This window comes from Sander lucioperca, chromosome 18, assembly GCF_008315115.2.
Source record: "Sander lucioperca isolate FBNREF2018 chromosome 18, SLUC_FBN_1.2, whole genome shotgun sequence".
In the NCBI taxonomy this organism is placed as follows: Eukaryota; Metazoa; Chordata; class Actinopteri; order Perciformes; family Percidae; genus Sander; species Sander lucioperca.
In genome coordinates, this window is record NC_050190.1 from 13,927,127 (window position 1) to 13,951,291 (window position 24,165).

Here is a 24,165-nt window from a genome sequence, read left to right on the forward strand (position 1 = left end):
TAAATGGTTAAAATACCTAACTAAAACTACAATACAGCAGTCCTGCAATACATTCCACCTGAAGGTTATAACGTTAATGTTCAGATAAAACTGTTTTAGAGAAATGTTTATTCAACTGTATGATCATTTTGGAGGCTGCAGTTTGTGATGCTGTTGAACTGTATTACATAGCTAGCTACATTACACAGAGAGGCATTCCTATTAACGTACCCTCATTGATAGAAATTGTCAATGGTGGACAAAATAATAGAAACACCTGTCAGTGTTATGTATTATTTTTAGCTTGGTGCACTTAATTAACTTACAACTTGGTGTAATGTTAGATAGTTAAAATAATAATAATTGAGATGTTCAGTTTCTGCCACTAGTAGTCTAGTGCAATGCAAACTTGACTAAATTGACAACATTGTGTGAAACTATTATTGCCACAATATCCACTTAGTGTTAAACAACATCCAGTAATGGACCATGACAGGTGGTGTCGATGAAGGGGTAGGCCTACTCGAGTTGTATGTGCAGGTACATATCTGCCAAAAAAGGTTGAAAGCTACTGCTCTACACACTTTCAACACGTATAATATGATACAGAAACAGATTAAGACACTAATTGAGGCTATAGGCCTAGTACAGCAACAGCTGCAGCCAGCTGCTTACTCACACAGGCTACTGATAAAAGCACATGGATTTTTCTGTGCATGCTCTGGTCACCTTCTAGGATGCTGGGATCAACTGCCCATGATCATTTCAGTGGGGCCATCGACACCAGCAAGGCAACATTGGAGTGAGACAGTTCACAAGACAAATGCAGCCTCCTTCCCTAATTAGATTTCTCATGGGTTGCAAGATGAGCTGTAATCAGCTCTGGCGCTCAGCCCAAGTCTTCACACAGTCATGATGTTTCCTTGGAGATCTGACAGGAAAAGATGAAACCTCTGTCTGTTCAAAGTGTTCATTCAGTAACCTTTTTTAAGGTTTCAGTGTTAAAAAAAACTTTTCTGAGAGGTTTGTATATCTCAGCTGTTGTGGAAAGGAGAATGAATGAGCAGACTACTAGTCTTCCTCTCTGCTGCTGTGTGTTTTGAATGGCAGTCCTGTGAGTGGTAATGGTGCTCAGGAACCACTCATGAGAGAGACAGACGTGTTTCTTGGTGGGTTGAATGAGAGGAGGGAGCCAACTCTCTTTTGGTTGTTTAAGATCTTTTGGGAGAAGAGAAATGTGTTGTTTCCAGAACGTCAGAGGGAAAGTGATGATGCAGCATGGATGAGAGGGGGAGATGAATGGGATCTGTTACATAACCTGTTTTCCAAGATTTTAGATTGAGTTTGAACTGTGAGCCTCCTCTACCTTTTACTGCTGGATCAAAGCATGTCTGTAAACCTGCAAATTGGCAGGATGCACTTTACATGCTGTATGATTACTTGCAGCATTGTGAATTTAACTCAAAGTGCTTCACACTCTGTTGTGGCACTGTAAGAAGATAACATAATTAATCTACACTTATTGAATTCAAATCATTATAAAAAAGACTGCATTAACTGAAATAATCCAGCAATCAGTGTTGTACATTCTTAAAGAAAAACATCTGGTTTCCGAAGTTTTATAGTATTGTAGTAGCCTGCCAATTCAAATTTAAATGGAAGGTAACGAATAACGCAGCTGCATTCATGATAATTCCAATAGTCTTGTTCAAAGGAATTCCAGAAAACGACACACAGTAACATGATGTAACTTGGCAGAGAAAGTGCGTGTGGGCATATGGACCGAGCGGTGCCGTGAGTGAAGCAACAATACAGCAGACAAGGGGGAGTTTCTTGCAAAGCGCATGCAATCCCTACAAAAATTCCCGGTGACTTCAGATCCAAGGAGGTGGTGATATTCATGGGAGCACGATTCAAACTCTCTCACTTGGAGTAGGAGTACAGCTTCAGCAGCCCTGGAGCTAAAGCGCTGCTCTCTTTGCGCCTCTTTTTGTTGTTTAAGTTAAACTAAAACAGATGGAATAATGTTTGCTTAAAACAACAGTTTTTCAGAGCTGGAAGGTGAAAGGCTCAGAGTTTCTAACTTTGGACTGTAGTTAAGTGCTGATTTGACAACCTGTAGACATTCTGCGCAAAGTCTTACCTGCATGGGCATTATGAAGAGGTATCCAGGCTTTTTTCATTCTGGGGAGAGGATGCCGTCTTGCTGAACTCGTGTAGCTTAATCGAATATTTGCTTATATTTTAGTGACTCTCCATAAAACTGTAACGCGATCTGCCCTTTTACGCGGTCCTTTCGAAACTTTACATGATCAAAATGGACCGTGCGGGATTTGCTGTTTTGATGGTTTTGACTGTTGCACTGGGTCGAATTGGTGACTGTCACAAGGACACAACAGGTGGGAGGAAAGAGGGTGCAGGGGCAGGCCGGACGGTCTGGAACCAGCAGCAATCCCGGGTGAGGAGTCAGGGTCACTCGCCAAGGGGACCAGAGGACGGTGCTTCCTCCAAACCATCCGAAGAAACTTCTCCTGGGACCAGCCAGTCTAGGACTCTGGTCCGCTTACCCAGGGGCACAGCATCCCATGGGGATGACAGGCACATATCCAAAGCAGAACCAGATCATGCTGCAGGCGCCTCCCGGGAAGACCTCGTCTCTGCGCCGCTGAATGGTGCGCTGCGCACCGCAAGACACCCGGGCAGCCAGCAGCACAGAATCAGAGTGAACCGCAGGCAGAGCAACAAGCCCAGCTTTGCCAGCACAAGGAGACTTGTTGGGTAATAATGACAGCCAAGTGCACTACAGTCTACTATAAAAATGTTTTAATTTGCTTTATCAAACTGTTCAAGCCATTCAAGTTAACTGTACTGTATGATCAGTAGCCTACTTTTCAAGGAATGTGTGTGACGTATTCCAGTCCATGTGGTTTACTGTAAAGTGGTGCTGGCCCACTTAAGCAAAATCTCCCTTCCTGTAAGAAAAACCAAGTAATTATGTAATATAAATACCAGCAGAAAATGGCTACAAAATGTTGCTCAATATCAAAGCTGTGTGGATATAGTGCATTGGTAGGTGAAAGAGCTGTATATGTTATATATATTTTGTCATCAGGGTCAGGGCAGGACATGAAATAATAGCTGAGGTTAAACACTGTACTGATTACTGGGCTGATAGTGGAGGTATATAATGAACAGCAAATGTTTATGAATGGGTCTTTGAACAGTTTTGAGTCTAATGCAACACTGCATTATCACCATTTCCTCCCATTACTACACATTACAGTATATTTAAATCCTAGTAGGAGAGTGGCTGCAGACGACTTAAATGTGTGCGCCCCAGTTTTCATGCTCTCGCCTATGGCCATGTATTTTAGTGGTTTAACTGGTGCCTTGGCTGGTGAACATTTGCAAATTTGCTTAGTGATCAGAAACACCTGTTTCTCTGATGGCCCTCTCTCAATGCTGCAAATCCCTATTTTTTTGTCTCTGTTAAACTCCAAACAGGACGATGGGTTGTTTCCATATTAAAGGCCTTTTCTTTTTGTTAAATGAACCCTCTTGCATCCAGTCCTGTTTGTTCCATAGGGACAAAGCATGATACACACTGGAGGCTGGCGGGGAGAGTGTTTACATAATAATCAGAGGGTGATTTGAATGGCTCACCTTGGGTAGCAGACACTAAAATATAAATGAAATGTCTTTTTTGTGTCATAAAAAAGGGCTCTTGACTTTAGGAAATGGATTATTTATATATTGTCAATTTATGGGAAACACTTAACAAGCAATAGGAGGATTCAGCCAATTGGTTCGCCATCTGTAGGCATACATATAATGTGCACCTACTGGCCTTAAGCTTAAACCATGATAACACCCAAGAGAAACAATAGACATTAATGTTGTCCAGTACTTGTATCTGCATTTTACTGCCCGCAGAATAAATGTGTTATATTGTGCACCATCAATATGCCCTGATCCATCACACCTTGAAAACAACATTTCTCATCGTATCCGTCAGCCAGACAGTTGCACTCATGCATGGTTTAATTGAGGTGCTGTCTATTTAAAGCAGTGCATAAAGAAAATAGCTGCCTGTAGTATTAGATCCAACATGCTTTATTGCCTTGCTTGACATTGCCAAAAAAACATAGTCCAGTGTTAGTCCCAATGAATGGGGTTCTTTGAGTTTTAAAGAAGCATAAAGGTAGCATTACATAACTCTGCAGGAACATTACCTTATAGAAGTCTATCATTAGCTTCAGACGAATCATCCGCCGCTTGTCAGAGAACGTGTTTTCATGACACATTTCCTCTTGGAATTCCCACTCAGCTTGCTCATGTAGTGTACCCAGAGGCCCTAGCAGCGTTGGGTTCACTTAACTCTCCTTTACATTCATGTTGACTCAGTATGACTCCCCTTCTGTTTTCAGTGCACCTGTCAGACGTTTGAATGATAAAGATAGCTCAGTGGTGAAATTATACTCCACCACCTCATGTTCGTGTTTTAAATAAAAATATAACTAGGTGTGAACATGGTGTTATCTATATTTTAACCTGGGGCATGATCCCAATTATGTTGTATAAAGTTCTCCATTACATACATATATCCCTTGATGGAATTTGAATGTGATGACTGATGTCTTTGGCATGGGCTGGCCTGATGTGTTTGATTCATGACAAAGCTAAGCCTGCCAGAGGGCCCAAACAACTGCATGTTATCCCTGTGACACCTCAGTAATATCTAATTATATTATGAGTGCAATCCGACTGAGGTCAATGAGTCAATTCCTGTTATCTTCTCAAATCACTATGAGTCAGACATCCACTTACTTTAATATCTTGTGAAAAGATGATGGGGGACAGATCCATGCCAGTGCGTTGACTTCTGCCCTGAAGTTGCTCTTGCAGTCGGGTGCCTTTTCATCTGTCTCGCTGCAAAAAATTGGCCTGCACAAGAATCCAGTTATAACTGTTTAAACTGTCTCTCATTTGCTACGTGATTTATAGAAGATGCAGGGTGCTTTTCATGTCCCGTGTGTCTCTCATAATCCCTTCAAGGCTCAGATAACTCTGTATTTGTTTTCACTCTGGACTCTCGCATAACAGAAAGAGGGACTTGTGGGTCCACATTCAGATAGAGTTTCGTGACTTGCCCTGAAATTTTTATCAAATAAAATGCAATTATAGTGTAATCTCTTAAGTGTTCATATCAATAGGCCAGACACATCATAATTATCTGAAACTATGACAGCCTTCACAATCAGATCAGTTTTTCATGCAAAGGTTTGAGGCCTTCCTCAATCACTGTTATTGCTCTATGGATTATGTCCCTCGATACTAATGAATGCTTGAAACAGTACTGTCATCGTCTTAGTTTACCCTGTTTTTTTGTATCTTTTGTGTCTTCCTTCCAGGCCTAATGTCTGTGGAGGTCAGCAGTGCTGCTCAGGCTGGGCTTTGGCACCAGGAACCAATCGCTGCATAAAACGTAAGTTAAAAAAAACTGTACTTTATCCTATGCAAATTTTAAATGTATTTAATTTGCCTCAATACTCTTTTATTCAGCTACCAAAGACAAACATTTGCAAACTAAGGTCATACATGATTCTGAAGTCTTGAAGTGGCACACAAGCACACTGACAAGCATTATTATAGCTTTTTGAACTAATAAACTTATCAGACAGAGAGGCATTACAATCCTATACACAGAGACAGAAAAAATAACATATTAAATGGCTACTAATGACTATCCTATCAAGTGGAATTGCCCAATGGAAGTTTTTCTAGGGTGTTAATGCCCCCATGCCTTTTCTTTTCATAGAAGATCCTCGCGTGGAAATTACCATCATTTAGCACTTGGCTCTCTATTTGACACAAGCCCTTAATTATGGGTGGAACTGCCTCTTCTTGTATTTGACCACAGCAGTACTGGTAACTGCCAAATAATTCAAAGTGGAATAGAAGACACCGGCTGTGAATTAATAACCATCGGTAACTTCTTTAAATGCAAAATTGTCTTTAACTTGTATGCAGACTTTGAAGAGAAACTGTGTTGGTATGTCAGTCTTATCATTGACCTATTCTTAATAAGGGGCACAATTCCATACAGAAATGGCTACAGCTTACACCAGATTTACTCTCTGCATGTCATGTTTCAATTTCACGATTATGACCACCATTGTTTGCTGCAGACTGAAATAACAGGTTGGAATTGGAGCTTTTTTTAGTGAGAGTTATCTTTAAACTTTTACGAGTGAAGTCAAACCCACACGGCAGCTGGCATTTATCTATCTATCTGTCTATCTAGCATCTAGTTAGCTATACTTCTTTATGACTTGTTTACTGTTTTCTTTGTCTTCTCTGCTAATTATCTCCCTCACACACACACACACACACACACACACACAAACACACACACACACACACACACACACACACACACACACACACACACACACACACACACACACACACACACACAGAAATGAGCACACAGGTAACACACATTTTAGCCAGTCGATTACACAACAAGCTTATTGGCCCCAGCAGCCTCATAATTAGATCTCCTTCCCTCCTACCAGTGCAAAGCCTCCTTCCATTTTTTCTCAAGTCCCAGCTAAAGGCACACTTACCAAGGTGTAAATTACATCTAACATGGAGCTGCAGTTACCCAAATTAAAAGGGTAAATACTTTTAATCTGCCAGAAAGTAACAGGTCCAGTCTAACGCGCTTATGTTAAACGAGGCAGTGCATCTGAACAGGCCAAGGGTCTCTCCAACCATCTGGACCCTCTTACAGCTTGGCCCTCACCCAGGTCTGACTGGAGGCTATGCTATCATCAGCTGAGTGAAGCCCCATGGCCGGCAAGGTGCCAACACAAAGGCCTCAGACTGGAGCTGGGTCTGTAAGCCCCCACGTAGAAGACCTCCGTGGAGGAAAACAGGCTCAGGCTATCTTTATTCTGTCCTCCCCTGAGAGCCAGGCTGTTTTATTAGGAGATGGCAGCATGAGAAAACATGTTCACAGCGGGGGAAAGAAAAGGAGCAAACCTGTCGACTGGAAGCATAAGTAAAAAGCACATCGCGGCTGAGCTGCGTCTAGGAAATTCTCGCTGAAGGGATTGAAGTAATTTCTAATATTAAAAGTGTCAGCTGCAGGCATCACCTGCGAGGCTGGATTGGGTGTCTACAGTCATGGCTTCCTAACAATACTTCCTTGTTCAATTGGGCTGAGCTCAGAGCAAATATATGACAGGAATTGGATCACTTGTTGTCCAGAGAGTACGCCTACATGTAGAAATGTGTTTATAAAACGGTCTACGTCTGGGTCTCCGTGGGTCTGGTTGGAGATTGTTGTCTGGCTCTCTAAAGCCTCCGTTGTGCCCGTGTCCTGCCAGGTTTTGGAGCTGACTGTCTCTGTTTTCGGCTTCAGGATGGATGGTTAGCAGACTTGTTTGTGTATTAAAGTAAATTCCATGTGCTGAAAATAGCCAGTGTTGTGCGATAAAACGCTTTGATCCCCTAAGATGAACGGAACATTGCATTTCCGCTGCTGATGTTTATTTCTCTTCTAGTTAAGTTAACCGCAGTAAGTAGATTCATAGGCTTTTTCACTGAGGTTTTACCCAACCAATATTGATTTTATTAATAGTGGCTGAGAACCAAAGCTTGGCTGTACTTCCATCTGTTTGCTTGCAAGCAGGATCGAAGCTCCCATCGAGATGAATGGAGTATCTTGTTTTTGGGTCAGCAGTTATTCCCTACCCGATTGAGATTCACATCTGTTCATCAGAAAGTATTGTTGCTGAGATGAAGAGCAGAGGGAGGCCAAATTGTAGCCTTGCCTAGCCAAAGCCCACCAGTAGTCTACTCTTGAGTTATATCAAGAGAGTGTCTGTCAGCTGCATTACTGCAACTGTTGACACTGTCTTGACACAAAAACTGATGAAATGTTTGTGCTGACACTGCAGGTGGTCAGTTAAATGTCTCTGTCTATTCTGTAGAAAATCTCCTACTGGTTTTCATGGAATCTAATACCACTTTAAAAGGCTTGATCAAGACATCAACATCATTCATAAAATATGCCAGTAATAGTAAGCCGTGGGAATCTTGTACACCTGACAGTAATTACCAAAAAGACAAAACAGCAAGTTGTTTCAGTAAAATGTAAAACCATCAGTTTGTTTTGGGAAATCACTACAGAAATCTGTTTACAAAATAGTAAGGTACTAAGCTGTGTAATTAGGATGGAAGCTTGAATTGCTGGAACGTTTAAGAGTATATACAATAACCATTAGGTGTCTGGTACATCGGTGTAGAATTACTGTTTTGAAGTTTTGGTTTACAACATTTCTTGGGAAAAAAACAATTAAAGTAAGACCTGTTAAAGTCAGTGTTACCGGAGAATATATTTGAATTGTATCTGTTCTCCTTTGTATCTGCTTTCAGAGGCCTCACCCTTATCTTTGCACCTTTGAATGTGGCTTTCACTCATACCTAGCTGTAAATGGATTCTTGGATAGGCTACCAGGAGGCAAACCACCTCACAATGACAATGTTAACATGCTGATGTTAAGCAGATATAATGTTTACCAAGTTTACAATCTTAGCTTAGCGTGTTAGCATGCTAACATTAGGTAATTAACAAAACATAAACAAAGTATTGGACAAATTGATATTCATCCTGAGGGTTACATGACTGTCTGTATCAAATTTCATGGAAATCCATCCAATAGTTATGTCACTGAAAACCACATGCAGCTAGCATGGCTAAAAAGGAATGCTAGGTGTTGGCGTAGCTCATACTGGCAGGGTCACTATACATCAGAGTTATGTTGTGTTGCTCCGGCTTCTCCAGTTGACATGGCTGTTTTAGTAATTGGATTAATGGCGTGGTGTACCACACACAGAGTGAATGTATGGGTCAATATAATACTTTAGACCGGGGACTTCAGACTCCCTGCAGCACAGACAACAACTGGCTTTACATTTAACCTGAGCTCATAGTGCTCCCTAAAGTGCAGGTTTTTAGATTCTGCAGTGGAATTCATTTGACCACACTATACATCACAATATGTTGGCAAAAGCATGCGATACATATGGCGACTTGCTGCAAGTAATAGCCAACAGTGAGAGCATGACCCTCTAAAAAAAGCACACAGATGGCCTTTGATTTAAACCCCTTGCTGTCTTAGAGAGTGCACATGAAAGGTGCATCATTCACGTAGAGGTATAAAGTTGTTTTCAGTCTCTTAAGCAGTTGGTGATTGACAGAGTGAAACGCGGTAGAAAGGAGTTTCTTTTTGATTGCCTTCCAGCTTTCTTTGGCCTGCTGTGCCGCTCAGAGCCCCATCCCAACCCTAAAATAACTCCTCATGCAGAAAGTCTCTCTCTCTTGCTTACCTCTCCCATCACAAGGTAACTTTCCCTCTCTTTCCAAACAAAGAAATATAGCATTTCCGTAATTCCACCATGTCTCCAGTGTTGAGAGAACATGTAAGTCATGTTAAGGGTTTGACTCAGCGGTTCACCATGACATTTTCACGCATATCAAAGCCATCACAATGTGGGTTTTATGTGAATTAATTAATGAATATTAGTATATTTATAGCAAAAAATGAAATTTACTCTTTTTTTGTTTAATCATTTATCACAGTTGCTCTTGAGATCTTGTGTGTAAAAAGCATTTATACTCTCCGTTTTCTACAACATGTGGGAAGCAGCTGGTAAAGTATCAAGGACATACACGTGTGAACGTTTTCTGACCTCCAAAACAATACCCAAATATGTAGGTTCACCATCTTCACCTAATAGATACAATCCGTCTCAGTTTGCTTTTTGTTAACCTCCCTGACACACAGCAGAATATCCACATGTATTGGACCCGATCGAGTAAGATTTGTCCTCTGCATTCTGAAGAAAACTCAGCAGTTGCACATGCGTAGCACTGTGATATTTGCTCTTATCTACACTAGTCACGTGTGTTTTTAATGGTAGAAAAGAGATTGGTTGTGCATAAGAAATGAAAGAATGAACTGTACTGTTTAGGTTTTGTGGCATGCACATGTCGTAGGATAGTACGTGACATGCAGCTAGAGGTCATGAGCCATAGTCAAGCACATGATGCAGTGTGCCCCAGGACAGCCATAGCGCTGCTAAAGGCATTAGTTTTTCCAGCAGTTACTGTAGATATGATAAGTCAATATCCTGTGGAGAATGTGCAGGATTTAATCTACAACATCCCATAGGCAGCAGAGTTGAGAGTTTACTTCTTAGTTTAATTGATGGTGACGAATTTGACGATGAACAAGAGTAATATGTCACAAATAAAATCATAGGTTGCTATTATTCTGCAGCATTGAGCCATTCAAATTACAAAAAAAAGAAAGAAAAGTTATTTTCCCAAAGGTTGAAAAAAGAGACCTGAGAACCAAGCCTCCTGCAGCAGTGTCCTCAGTTTTACAAGAACAGGAGGAGGTTTTTAAAATGCTGGTGTTTCTGGTGACTTCATTGAGCTGGGGTTAAAATTACTGCTGCACAGACAGCCACAGAGCCCTCCTCAGCTTTACATGTCGTGTGTGGATTTGTGGGGGTTGCACAGTTCACAGTTCAGGGGTATAACACTCCCTTGGCAGCCCCGCAGAGAGTTATGGCCCATTAGACAGATCCTGTAATCAATACACACCCCATTGGCCCAAAACCCATCATTAACATAGACACTGGACAGCTCACTCTCAGTTTGTCTCCCCATACCAGGAGTACTACTTTCTCCACCAGCTGGTGTGTCTGTTTGTAGGTTGCAATTGGGTCCTGTTTGGCCTCCTGCGCCACATGTTTTTCTAATTGCTACCATAGATGAAAGTGTGGTGAAAATGATGTACTACTCAGCATCTGGACCAAGATGTCTTCCTTTAGATATATTATTGTTTTGTTTATTTGTACGTCTTTGTTCATGAGCTGTTATAATATGGAAATAATGAAGAGAGAAGTAGAACAAACTTGGCCATGTAAAGCTGAAAAGTACATTCTTCAATAACATTTGTTTGCTTGTCATTGTAATGCTGTCATAGTGCAAAAAAAAAAAAAAAAAAAGTACACATACTCAGATCTCTCAGCAGTAAACCCTAAAAAGCAAGACTGGGCTTGATTGACACTTACAAAGCGACATTAACAACCAGCACCCCTCTCCTTCAGTCACACACACACACTCACTGAGGCCACAGTGTTGTTAGGGCAGCCCATATCCAACCATATATTTTGGCCCCCTCCTGCTTAAAGACCATATGGAAGTTGTTGAGATGTGATCCCTCAGGAGGACGGGGTTTGTGGCTTTTTGGTGAACACCACGTCTCCCAGAGTCAGCTTTACAAGTTGCGGGCGCACACCCCCAGATCCAGATATCCTCCAAAGAGCGCCCCAGCATGTGGCTCATTAGGAGCTGAATGTGGGAGTTTGAGGGGTGCGATGGAGGCACGATATAGCGTGGCTAAAAGTAATGTACACAGTGTCATGGGTCACACAAAGCTGAGGTGGGTTAGGAGAATAAAAGCTCCAACTACTGTACTGGACCAAAAAACCCAAACTGATTGAAAACTGTGCATCTATGACAGAGGCACCTTAATCTGGTGAAATATTACCCTTGTAAGATTTACCACAAAAAGAAAATAATTGGGATCAGTCAAACAGTGTCAGGCTCCCTCCCTTCTGGTTCTGATTAGAACAATAGAGAAGTTTGATACAGTAACAGCAGTTTAGTTGTAGACAGCAACGTTATTGTCTGGCTAGTCTGAAATGATAGCACTTGCACTGGCAACCATGTGGAAATCACATGTTGTAAAGAGATTAACACTCACTGGAAATGATTAGCATTGAGAGGCAATTGTATTAACTGCTCAATAGACCAATTCTTACTTCTTCAGTGGATAGCGAGTCCGGATAAGAGGCAGTTTTTCTGCTTTTCTCTCTCCGATGCCTCCCACAATCAACATTTGACTTATTTCATGGGATCTGTCAGGTTCTGTGGTGACTCCTACAAAGAGGCTCCTGCTGTCATCGCAACGTTTACCAGACTATGCATTCAGTAACAAAAGTTTTACAGTTGTCTGTGTACAGTTTTGCGCAAAGTTGCAGGAATTTTTAGAACCTATTTTAAACTAAGTTGAGTCTTTCGGCTTATCACAAATCATCCACATATACACACATTATGCATACAGTGTTAACACTATTATTATGACCTTTTCTACTAGAATAGATTCAGAAATGGCCACAATGTTCTACCTAAATGTAATTTTAGGTAAGTTGTTGCAACCATTATTTCTAATGCCATTTTATCTTTCATTGTTCTTTCCCAACTTCCTGTCTCTCAGTTACAGCGTTGACAGGGCCTTTAGTCTAACGTTTAACATATTCTACTGAATTCTAATCTCTGAAGCAGCTCTCAGCCTCTAAATCTCATAATGGTGTATAATGCGCTCAGCCTGTAGAGAGTCCTAACCAAGATTATTGCCATTATGCTTTCATTATCAATATTATTTTCCAAAATGTCAAGTTACTTGGTAGCACTGTTGACCTGCGTTAAGTGAGGAGGTCCCTCTACATGTTTGAGTTATGTCAGATATTAGTTTCAAATTGTCCCTTGCTGAGTGAAAGGACTGTAAAGATTTGATGGGTTGTGTTACTGTGAGTCAGAGAGTGGGGAAGGTAAATCTCTCTTGGATTGTAATGGACTGGAAACAAGCTCTAAATTGGAAATGAGAGTCCAGTAAATGGGGGGACAAGAATGGCAATTTCCCCGAGATATACACTCACATGCAAACCTAAGCTTAAAACAGGTAACTGTAACCCACTAAAAAAAATGATGGACAATACTTACCTCAATAAAGACCCCGGGGTTACTTTAATATACGTACATAATTACTGTGCAATTGCTTCAAGTCCAGCCAAGAACTTTGACAATAAAAATAACTTTATATTATTACATAAAGTAACTTTTAATACCTAATTGAATGCTATTTGTAGCAGGATGGATACTTGGATTAACCATAGCCATTTCACTATCCTTATGCAGCTTAAATTTGACAGGACTGGAAAGAGAAAAGATACACAGACCTCAGACTCACTTAAATGTGAAGTTAATGATAATTTAGCTAAGCCTAAAAAAAGTGCTGTTTTCATATTAATAACGTGTTTTATTACTGATAGGTCTGGATCAGCATGTTTGTTTGGAAGGTTCAAAGCTGCCAACTACAGTCTAATAGTCTCCTTTTTTCAGATGACTGGATTTGGACTCAATCTCCCAAAACTTGGCCATTCTGTCTTAGTCATAATTAAGGCTGAAGTAGCAATGCCAGGAATGTTTGCCATTTCTCCTCTTTTATTTCCGATGGATTCCCATTTTATTATTACTCTCGCAAAGTAATAATTGCTGCACATATTTGTAAAATGGATGGAATGTGAGCCAATTAGTTTTAATGATGTGCAAGACAAATCTGCATGACAGCAATTACTGCGACAATGTGTTCAACAGCCCAGAGGCAGGGTCCAGAGACAACATAGACAGGCAGTGGCAGTGTATGCCACGGCCACGCAACAGGCTTCATGTGGGGCAAATGTCGGGCCCAGAGTCACTGACCTGTCCACGTTATTGTCAGTACAGGCGATATGTTTGTCTGGTGTCAATTATGTGCTGTGCACAGCTGAAACGGGTCACATGTCACGCGATTGAACACATATCACTTCGTAAGTCAGCCATGAACCTCCATTTATTGGGTTGTTTTTTCTGCCCCGCACTGTTTCTCATTTCAATTCAGATAGTTTATTTGAAGAATGCAAATTCACACATTACCGACTTCTCCCCCTGCAGCATAATGTCACTGGAATCTGTGGCCCATTTGATCAACCACTTCATCCCCAAACTTGAGGTTAAACAGACTCCGGACAAGGCGGTGGCACCCAGCCAGCCCATACTTTAGTTAGACGATGGATTTAACTCCTTGCCAAACAGAGCTCAGGCAATTCCCATTTTATCCCATGATGGAAAATTCGGATCACATACCAAGTTATACAAATCCACAACCACATTTCTCTAAATGTGTATGCTTCATCAAAAAAAGGGGCTACATTTTCCTCAGAGTAGTTAAAATGAAATGCTTGAGTGAATTGGTTAGTCTAAATAAAATTTGCTTCACCATAAAGCAGAAGAGAGTGGTGATTGTCTGATATTTAATCCTCAATTTGTTAGTTTTTCTCACTATACCGCAGGCTGACGATGCGTAATGCAGTGGTCTTTCAATTAGTATGCATCATGATCTGAGAAAACTAAAACACAGAGCTTGATCTGGCTTTTTTGTGGGATTGTGTCTGTGGAAATGAAAGTCTGACACTACAGTTGTTACACAGCGCTGTCATGTTTCCGTCTGTCACTTCAGTTTTGAGCTCATGTCATCAGGAACAGGATTTTCAGGTTCCAGTGTGCTCTCACTCAAAAGAAACAAAAATTGGCCCCAGAGTCTAAGCAGAATGGCAATAACAGGAAGCGTGCAGCAGGTAGAGCGCTGTTCGCACCCAGTGGGGCCTTTTTCGAATGCCAGCACTCCTCACTGCCAAGAGCTGTGGCAGCGTTCCTGCCTGCGATATGTCAGTGTCCACAGCATCTGTGTCAATAGCATTCCATAGCATTGTTGACAGAGCGCCGCTGTTTGCTTTAGCCACCACCGACCAGTGGCCTGATTTACTGTTTGAGGACAATGTCATAAATCCTCAAGTGCCATCCACAACACACATTTGTGTCACAAGATCGAGAGGTTGTTTACTTTAAATTGTGTGCCACAAATCTTTCAGTAACTTTAGTGTGATGCGAGGATGTGGGGGTGGACTAGTAGAGTGACACAGATTATTTTTCCATGACCATGAAATGACCTCAGCACTGTATTTGCAGACGATTGATAAATAATATGCACAAATTCAGATTTAGTTTGTTTTTCAAATAATAAATAATGGACATTTCTTTGATGAAGTGTCAGCTATTTACAGTTGGCTTTCAGTTTTTCCCATTCGCTCATTTTTTTATGACCTCTTACTTTTATTACCTTTTTAAGCTTCCTGTGTTACAGTCGAAGCACACGCTGGATTCTAGATCAGTGACGAAAGATATTTTGAGGAAATCACTCTGTATAGAAATGCCGGCGGCACTAAACTGAGCCATGAACCTGGAGTATATGCTTTACCTCAGCGAGAAATTGGATAAGGATTTAATGTAAGTGATCATATACGTTTAGACTAAACAGGGCAGTTAAAGACTCATAAGAAATTGAACATGACAGCCCTTCCAGGCTCTCTGCTGAATGAAAAAGGACAGAGAGGGTTGAGAAGTGAAACTAATGGCTCCTTGATTGAATCAATTTAAAGTGAGCCCCGGTGTTGAGATCAGGGAAAGCCATTTCTGCTACTGCTCCTTCTTACAAGGGGGGCACATGCATTAACATGACCTGCTGAAAATGTGATCTCCATCTGTGCTCTCTCTTTAGCTGACTGCCAGCCCCCCTGCCAGAACCGTGGCTCCTGCAGCCGGCCACAGACCTGCGTGTGTCGCTCAGGCTTCCAGGGGCCCCGCTGTGAGGAGGTGGCTCCAGAGCAGGTGTACATCCGTGATGGAGGTGCCCTGAGGCGCGTTCAACCAGGGGCCAACCCTTTCCAGAAAGACCAACCACGGAGAAGGCCCTCAGAAAGGCAGGCCATCGATACTACTAAGGTCCAGACCCCACGACCTGCGACCACCAGACAGCCTGTGTAAGTGATGCAGTTGTGCTTCCCTACCTCTTCCTATTATAGCCAGATGAAGAGCCTAATAGCTTTGCCAAATAAGGATGGGAAAAAAAAAGTCTTCCATCAACTCTAAATTATGGCATTTGTTCTCATGATTGTACATTATTTCATTTAATGAAGACATATTGAAGAGGGTAAAAAGCTCTTAGAACTAGCTAGCTTGCCAGTTAACTAGTGTTAACTGTCAGCAAGAAAGTTTATTAGCTCAGTCACTAATGGGAGAATAAGTTCACACAATTTATTCAAAAGACGTATTTGTACCGTATTTGTCTGCAAACCATTCCAATTTGGGGAGCAGTTATACTACAACGGGGGTTAAATAAAAGTAGACGGAACCACACAGCTACAATTCCTATAATTTAGACTCACAGACTCTCCATTCCTCCGACACTTTGCTTAAACAACAGTACTGCCAAAATGGTTCGCTATTAGTCAACGGCACAAAATTGTGTGTCAAAGTTACTGATACTAGAACTTCTAACAGCAGGATTTATATCTTCTGATTTACAATGTCACCCCTGCCGACAGAGCAACCAGACAGAGATTTTGTTCTGATGCCAAGGCACAGTGATCTACTACTGTACCTTCATTTCAGCAATTATTTTTTTTTTAATCTTTATTTATTCAGGGAAGGTTCACTGAGAGGAAGCCTCTCTTTTGCAGAAACGCCCTGATCACATTCACACACAAATATAATGACACCTTGATTTCCACTCACAAATGTAGTATTTTGTGGCTTTTGACTGAGAGATATTTGTTTTAGCTACCACTACTGTCACATAGGAAGGCTCACAGAAAACAAATTGATACACTGCGCTATTAGAAATGATTTAAATGCTCTTGAACAGTAGTTCATTACGCTCCTGTTCAACACTGCTTGTGTTTATCGTTGCAATAAATCAAACCAGATGAACAGGGTTCATATGGTAAATCTTTAATACACTCTAAGTTAAACAAATACTAAGGAAAGCAAGTAAGCATTTACTGCCATTTGCTGCCATGCTTGAAAAGGTATTAAGGTAAATCTGTGAAATGTAGGAAAATAAAACATGATTTACCAGACAGGAGTATTAACCCATGCTATTTGCTATAAAAATAGAGCTGGGAGATTATATTTTCTTTAGGTTTTCACTTTGTTCTTTGATTTATTGGAATAACTGTGACTGTGTATCCAACTAATAATTGCTCAGATGAAGGCCTCTTTCAGTGCATTCAGCAAACTCTCCAAAGACTGCTAATCAGACAGGCCTAATAGTTTCTTGGCTTGAATGTCTGACTGTTTTAGTTCCAATCTTGTTGGAAATAACTTTTTGGTTTGATTAATCACTTTACCATGGCTAGAACTGTATTCTTCATCAAGGACGTTGAAAGGGAGTAAATGTTTCCGGGAAGAATTTTGACGGATCATTATTGCTTACAGGTTCAGGCTTATCTTGTCAAATTATGCTCAATTTCAGATTCAGGCCCAGTGCTTTTCCTCACAGTCAGTTGAAGTGCAATAATTTGTTTGGGCACTGAGGTCATCATTCACTTTTTAGCCAGTTTGTCATCAGGGTAATTTCTCTCCACCAAACCACTTAAGCATTCTCAATTACATCTGACATTGATGGTGCTCCTCGTGCTAATTGTGATCGTCTTGTGTCATTCTGTGCTTTTGCTGGTGTTATGGAATTATGCTGGCTGAACCATCCTCGTTTGTGGTAGCTCAATGCAACTCTACTAAATGTTTTGGCAGATGGTTCATGAAAGACTTTTTGTACATCCTCCTTCCCAAAACGATTATATGGAGTCGTAGTAAATCTTCTCATATGTTGTCTTTATTCTTGACTCACAGGACATTCTTGCGTCCTGAGTCACAGATCTGGGACAAATTGAAAGAGACAAGGCTGCAGGTTCATCATTGTAAGAGGCAGACAGTGTGCCTGAGTCACAAATGCCCCTACTATGACTGTGTCCATCTTTCATGTTTCCACTTAAGCTGACTAAGAGGTGCTGTTAAGTTCAAGATGAGCCATTTCCCTCTGGTGGAGTGCAACATTTCCAAGCATGCAGCACAGACTAATCTAATTAATAGTTCTTGTAACCAACAGATTTTTCTGAAATCTGCAGGACAGAATAAAAGTGTCTGCCAAAATAGTAAAATGTCTTCCTTTAAACGTTAGTCAAAGAATTATTTGAAAACTTTTCATTGTTACTTCCAGGAGGCTATTTGAGTGCTTTTGTAATTCACATTTAAAGCTCAGCCTTTGTGAACTGCTTAGAATGTTGTGCGTTCTCTCGGCCCAGAATGATCTTTTAGGGGTGGAACAGCCGTTCCCCTGGAGAAGTGGTGGATGCAAGTCTTGGTTTCATATTTCAGGCAGAGATTCCACTGTTTCCAAAGCCAGGAAAGCATGAGCAATGTGAGGTCACAGATAGTTATAGAAGTTCAGATAGAGAGACAACACTAGTGCCAAAGCTCAATCAAGGAGTAAGAAGAGGAGCGGGGAGGACAGACAGATAGATCATGTTGGTCCCCACTAATATACTGAGGGAGCAAAGGCCACCCCGAACATGCAGAACCGAGCCAGTGTCCTTTCATTTTTCCCTACTAGAGAAGGTGTGATGCACTATATATGTATTTCTTGGAGCAGACTTGGCTTGTTATGTCAGCAGCACCCTGTTACTGACCCAGCCTGTCAAGTGGCGCCAAGAACAAGAAATAGTGTGGAGAAGGAATGAGACTGACAAGGAGGGAGAGAACAAAAACAATGATGATAATAAGAGAAAACATCAATTAGAGGAAAAGTAATTTGTTCAGCTGAGCAAGGTAAAGTGACCAGGATATAGTCTAAAAACACTTGAATGTCTGCTGTTCAGTCCTGCAGCTTGGTCTACTGTCCAGTCAGCTGTGGTTCACAGCTATGAAACCCCACTGTGTGCACATGTCAGCCGGCGGCAGACAGGGAAAGTGTAGTGTCTGCGGTCGATTTTAGAGTGAAGATCTTAGTGAAGATGGTGCTTAACTCAATTTTTAGCAGGCCTGCACCTCAATCTTGTGCGGTGAGGCACAGGCTTTTTAGATAAGGCATTGAGCAACCAAAAAAGAATTTGTAGTCGGGTTAGTCTGTTAGAGGGGAAATGATTTTACTAAACTATTCACTCAATAACCAAAGAAGTAGAATTTACACAATTTCCTGTTGTCTCCATGGCTACCAGCACAATACTTGCTATGTTATCATTTGATTGAAGTAGCTCTCTTCTTTTTAGCATGGCTGTGTCATTAGGTGTTTTTAAACATGTGCGATTACAGAAATTATGCATTCTCATGCATTATATCATTATAGACTCCCTTGGTCTTGTAGTAGCCATATTGTTTTGGCACTTGGCACCCAAATGTTGCACCAAAAGCATTCCGAATCTTTTAGGATTTAAAATGCCTTACCCAAAATGTGGAAGCAACTCTTCTAAAATTGGATAAGGCCATTAGCGTCAAACATTAAGATGCTCTGAAAGTGTTCTGCCCAGGCTAGCAGCTTAGCTTAGCATTTTAGCATATTAGTGGCAATGTTAATTTGCAGTTTTCTCAAAACAACCTTTAGGTGTGTTTACACAGAACCCAAATCCATTTTCATGGTCACAAATCTGTCCACCACACTCGGATGGAATTTCTTTCTGTCAAAATCTAACGATGGCTGCCATGTTGTCAGTCCTGTGTGGGCACAGCTGCCTCCTGAAGTATTATTTTAGATAATAAACGGTTTCCTGAAATGAATGAATCCAGCACATTTATGACTGACAGTCTCGAATAAAAGTCTTGTCGGGATGGACAAAACATATGAGGAGCCTTCTGTTCAGTGGGATTCTGGGACATGGGAATACAACCCCTTACCTCTTCTTGTATTCCTTTCTCCAGTCCTCCCCCTGACCATTTCAACTGTGTCCCAAATGTCCCAGCTGCCTGTTCTGTGGGATTAAAACTGTCATTTTTAAAATAGGCACATCCTCTATGCAGCTGGCAAACAAATATCTGTTTCCTCCCCTGACCAAACGTGTTTGACTGTAAACCAGCGTTTCCTGTGAGCGCTGTACTCAGCAGTAGTGAAAGGCTTGTCCCTGTCAGCACAAGATCCTGTAGATCACAGCTAGTCTGTCAGCTCCCAGTATGAAGGTCAGGGCCAGTGGTGAACACTCCTGGCTAAGCTGGAACTGTGATAACACACAGAGGACGTATTCAGCACCTCCTATGAGTCCTCCATATCAGCTCCATACCCCTACCGTTCTCTGACATCAGTCCTCTGCAGGAAACAGAGCTGGGCAGAGCAGGATGTGTGTGCAGTAAGCAGGTCATCTCTCTCTGGTCTGTTACATAATCACACTAAGGACAGCTGGCAGCAGCCACCTGGATAACAGAGCTTTACAGTGATACTGCATAAAGTTATTTTTGTACTACAACCTAAACATTCAGTACATTGGATAACTAGAGGATATCCTGAATTCTTCTACACCACCATGATGAATGTATTATGGGAGAAGAAATTGTCTAGTCTTGGGGTAGAGTTTGCAGTTGCTATTTAAGTTCTGTTAAAGCACAATGGAGGTATTCCTCACAAGTTGTTGGTGTAATAAAACTGCACACACCTGCCAATCTAAACTGTCCCTCAGTGTGTTGTTGCAATTTTGTGATGTCAAAATGTTGGGAAAAGAGAGCACGGTATCGAATAGGGGTGAAAAACAAAAATCAAAAATCACATTTATCGTGATTTGTTTTTGTTGCAATATTTTTAAAATCAATTCTTTTCCCTAAAATCAATATTTCTTTTATTTTTTTTAACCAATGACTCACCTAAATATTTTCTGTTTATACGGTACCGCTACATCATATCCGTTTCCAGCATAACAGACTGAAAGCAGAAAATGCAGAAAATACATGTTATGTTCTTCTTTACAAATTATATAAATGTCAGGATGATGTACATTCTTCTTAGAACACAGTTTTTAGAAATATGTCATGATATATTGTCTCTAGAAGTGTATTATTCAACTTTTGTTTTTCAAAGAAAATCGCAATACTCAATACCGAATCGCAATACTTCTGGAATCGCAATAAATTAAAATCACAATACAAATTGAATCGGAACCCATGTATTGGAACAAAAGCATATCGTCCCTGCCCTAGTATCGGATAGGTAGTCGAGTCGGTATCAGCAGATGCCTGAATTGAGGTATTGAATTGGATCAGTGTTTATCACCACTGGTTCTTTATTTGAAATGTTTCAAAATTAATTTCAATGCATCAGTGTCTTGGCCCATTAAAGTAATTGCTCTGTGGAATTTTGCAAAGTACAATGTGCTTCAGGGATGATTGCAAATTTGGTCACACCCAGTAACATATTGAGATGTTAGAGAAAAACAAAAACACCCAATGACATGGAGCAGAACGACCCTTAAGAGGGTGATGCATACGGCTTTCTCTGCATTAACTGTTAGGCTTATAGCAGCCCCGCCATTTGCCTGGTGACTAATAGGGCTGGCGGTTATGTGGCTTGTTGACTCAAGGCTTTGCACATAGCCACACAGCCGTTTCTCAGAGGAAACTGTGGTCATAGTGGGAGTTCTCCATGTTAATCATGGATCACTGGTTGCTTTCACTCCCACTCCAGACAAACCACACACACACACACACACACACACACACACACACACACACACACACACACACACACACACATACACACACACACACACACACACACACACACACACACACACACACACACACACACACACCAGTGCTGACGGCAGCCATGGTCAAAATCCTCTAGGTGACCTCAGCACCTGTGGAGAAATATTGTTTTACTATCATCACCAATGTTCTTGGTAGTAAATGATCACTGAAGAATCTGAGTTATCCAGTGTCACAGAGCTTGAATAAAGTGGGATCAAAAGCGTTAAAAGGTGGGAGTGGAAATTCGTTCGACAAGATTCTCATAACTTGAGAGAGTAGCACAAATCCCACAGTAGCTTTCCATCTCATAATACTCTTCATACTTTCGACTTAAGACTATAATATATATCTAAATAAACTTAGCACAAAAAGTAAGGAAATTTGTGTTTGGTCGATTATTTCTCTGTGGTAACAATGCTTTTTGGCAATAAATCTTATACCGTTGGAAAGCCTGTTTAGTTCCCTTTCAAATGGTGCCCCATTTGTAAGGAACATGCATTTGTGGGATGAGCAGCAGTGCTGAGTATGTGGGTTGCGCCCATGAAAAATTTGCCAAATCTTCTCTGCCAATGCCAAACAGCTTATTCTGCCATTGACTCGTTTGGTGTTTGGTGGATTGGATGATTGAAATTTGAAGAAACAAAACATATTGGCAATTGAACAATTTATTCATTTCACAAACAGGAGCCTCAGTAGCGTGTGGAAAAACCATACACAGCTACAACAGCCTGGCACCTCCTCCTCATGCTGGTCACCAGCCTGGTCACACACTGCTGTGGGATGGCATCCCATTCTTCAATCAGCAGTCCTGACCTCAACCCCATTGAACACTTGTGGGATCAGCAAGGGCGTGCAGTTCGTGCCAGAGTGACCAACACAACCACGTTGGCTGACTTGCGACAAATACTGGTTGAAGAATGGGATGCCATCTCACAGCAGTGTGTGACCAGGCTGGTTAAGCTGTTAGGCATTGGCAGAGAAGATTTGGCAAATTTTTCATGGGCGCAAACCACATACTCAGCGCTGCTGCTCATCCCACAAATGCATGTTCCTTACAAATGGGGCACCATTTGAAAGGGAACTAAACAGGCTTTCCAACGGTATAAGATTTATTGCCAAAAAGCATTGTTACCACAGAGAAATAATTTACCAAACACAAATTTCCTTACTTTTTGTGCTAAGTTTATTTAGCCTGGGAAAGTTTTCCTACTGTACCACCTGGCAGTCTAGCCTCGTGAGACCGTCCTGATCTCGCGAGCTCCAGTTTTCCAATCGCAGATCAGTCTGGCATCTTGAGACAGAGAAAATTTGGAGCTGTTTGCCAAACGACCGACCAATCAGCGTTGGTTTTGAGGCGGGTTTAGGTGTGACGCAACGAGAAGCGACTGTTGTCATCTCATCCGTGGAAGCCGCCATGCTGTTTAGACAGCATGGCGGCTTCCACGGATGAGATGAGCGTAGCTATCGCGCAAGTTTTATCCAAATTAGAAAGTATTCCTTCATTGAAAGAAGAGCAAAACACGGCACTGGAGGCTTTTCTCGGAGGAAAAGATGTTTTTGCTCTTCTCCCGACTGGTTTCGGCAAGAGTTTGATATATTGTTGAACTGATTGGTTGATTTGGCCCGTCTATCACCAACATAGGTGGTGATAGACAGATGGTTTATCCAATCAGCTAACCAGTATTTTCGCCGCTTCCCAAAAGTTCTCCAACGGAAGGTTCCCAGATGGATATGCCGAGCAAATGCGAAGCAATCCATCTGGCTGAGTCAGGTTACTGGCAGTCTGCTTTGCTACTCAAAGAGGACATGTCCGAAATCATCCTCTTGTCTCCGTTTTTGGTTGCTGCAAAAATAGAGGAGGCCTGCAGATGGGGAGTTGGGCTGAAGTAGGTTAGAGGGGTAAAGTGCAGAGTAATTCCCACAGGTTGTGTGTGCTGCTCTCTCCTCAATAGGGCTCTATCTCGCTTCTAAACCAGGCATATGACAGTGTGCCTCGAGCTTTGATTTGTGTCCCTGCGTGCGGTAGACTGTAAATGAACTTGAACGGGGTCAGGTTAACTGGCTTTCTGCTTGTGGATGATTGCAGGCGTGTTTGTGTTGCATGCTGGTGCTACTAACTTTACCTTTGCCCTGACCCCGTTCCCTGGTGTATTTTCACTTGTGATATGATTGGGATAGGGCTTTCCGGAGTATGGTTGGACATTCTTTGCCATGGTTTTGTGGTGTTGGGGGGGGGAGTTCTACTGTGGGTCAACAAAGTGCAGAATCAGCTGTGGAGGCCACCCTGTCCTCAGGTGAACTCTCCATACGTCACAAAAAGGCTAGGAAATATTGAATTTTGCACAACTTATGGTGGTAGTAAATTAACCAAGATTGATATATCATATGTTTTGTAATATGTGTGTCTAAATGTACTGTATATGTTTTTTTATGTGAACAAGCTTAACACACAACTATATGACCAAGCCAGGACTTGGTGTGTTGCTTTCTACAAACACAGAGCCAAATGAGTCCCATGAGTATTTGGCTTCCTGCTAGGCCAGAGGGAACAAAGGACCATAGAGAACTCAGCACTCAGCGTGGGACAGATATGTCTTTCTCTCTCTCCATCCCAACTCTCCAAAGCCCCATCTGAAACACACTCTCTGGGCCGCAGTGCC

General features: G+C 41.6%; 1 protein-coding gene across 2 annotated transcripts in view; it reads left to right on the plus strand.

Annotated features, from left to right (window-relative positions):
• The first annotated feature begins 818 nt into the window (after nt 1-818).
• The window catches only part of LOC116035540 (latent-transforming growth factor beta-binding protein 2), an 86,725-nt gene continuing 63,378 nt past the window's right edge, over nt 819-24,165 (plus strand). Inside the window, exons 1-3 of one of the 2 annotated variants that reach the window (XM_031278661.2) lie at nt 819-2,757; nt 5,391-5,464; nt 15,501-15,762. In XM_031278661.2, coding sequence (XP_031134521.1) covers nt 2,288-2,757; nt 5,391-5,464; nt 15,501-15,762 — 806 coding nt within the window. In that variant the 5' untranslated portion in view covers nt 819-2,287. The remainder of the gene's footprint in view (nt 2,758-5,390; nt 5,465-15,500; nt 15,763-24,165) is intronic. The other variant, XM_031278660.2, reaches the window with a different exon arrangement.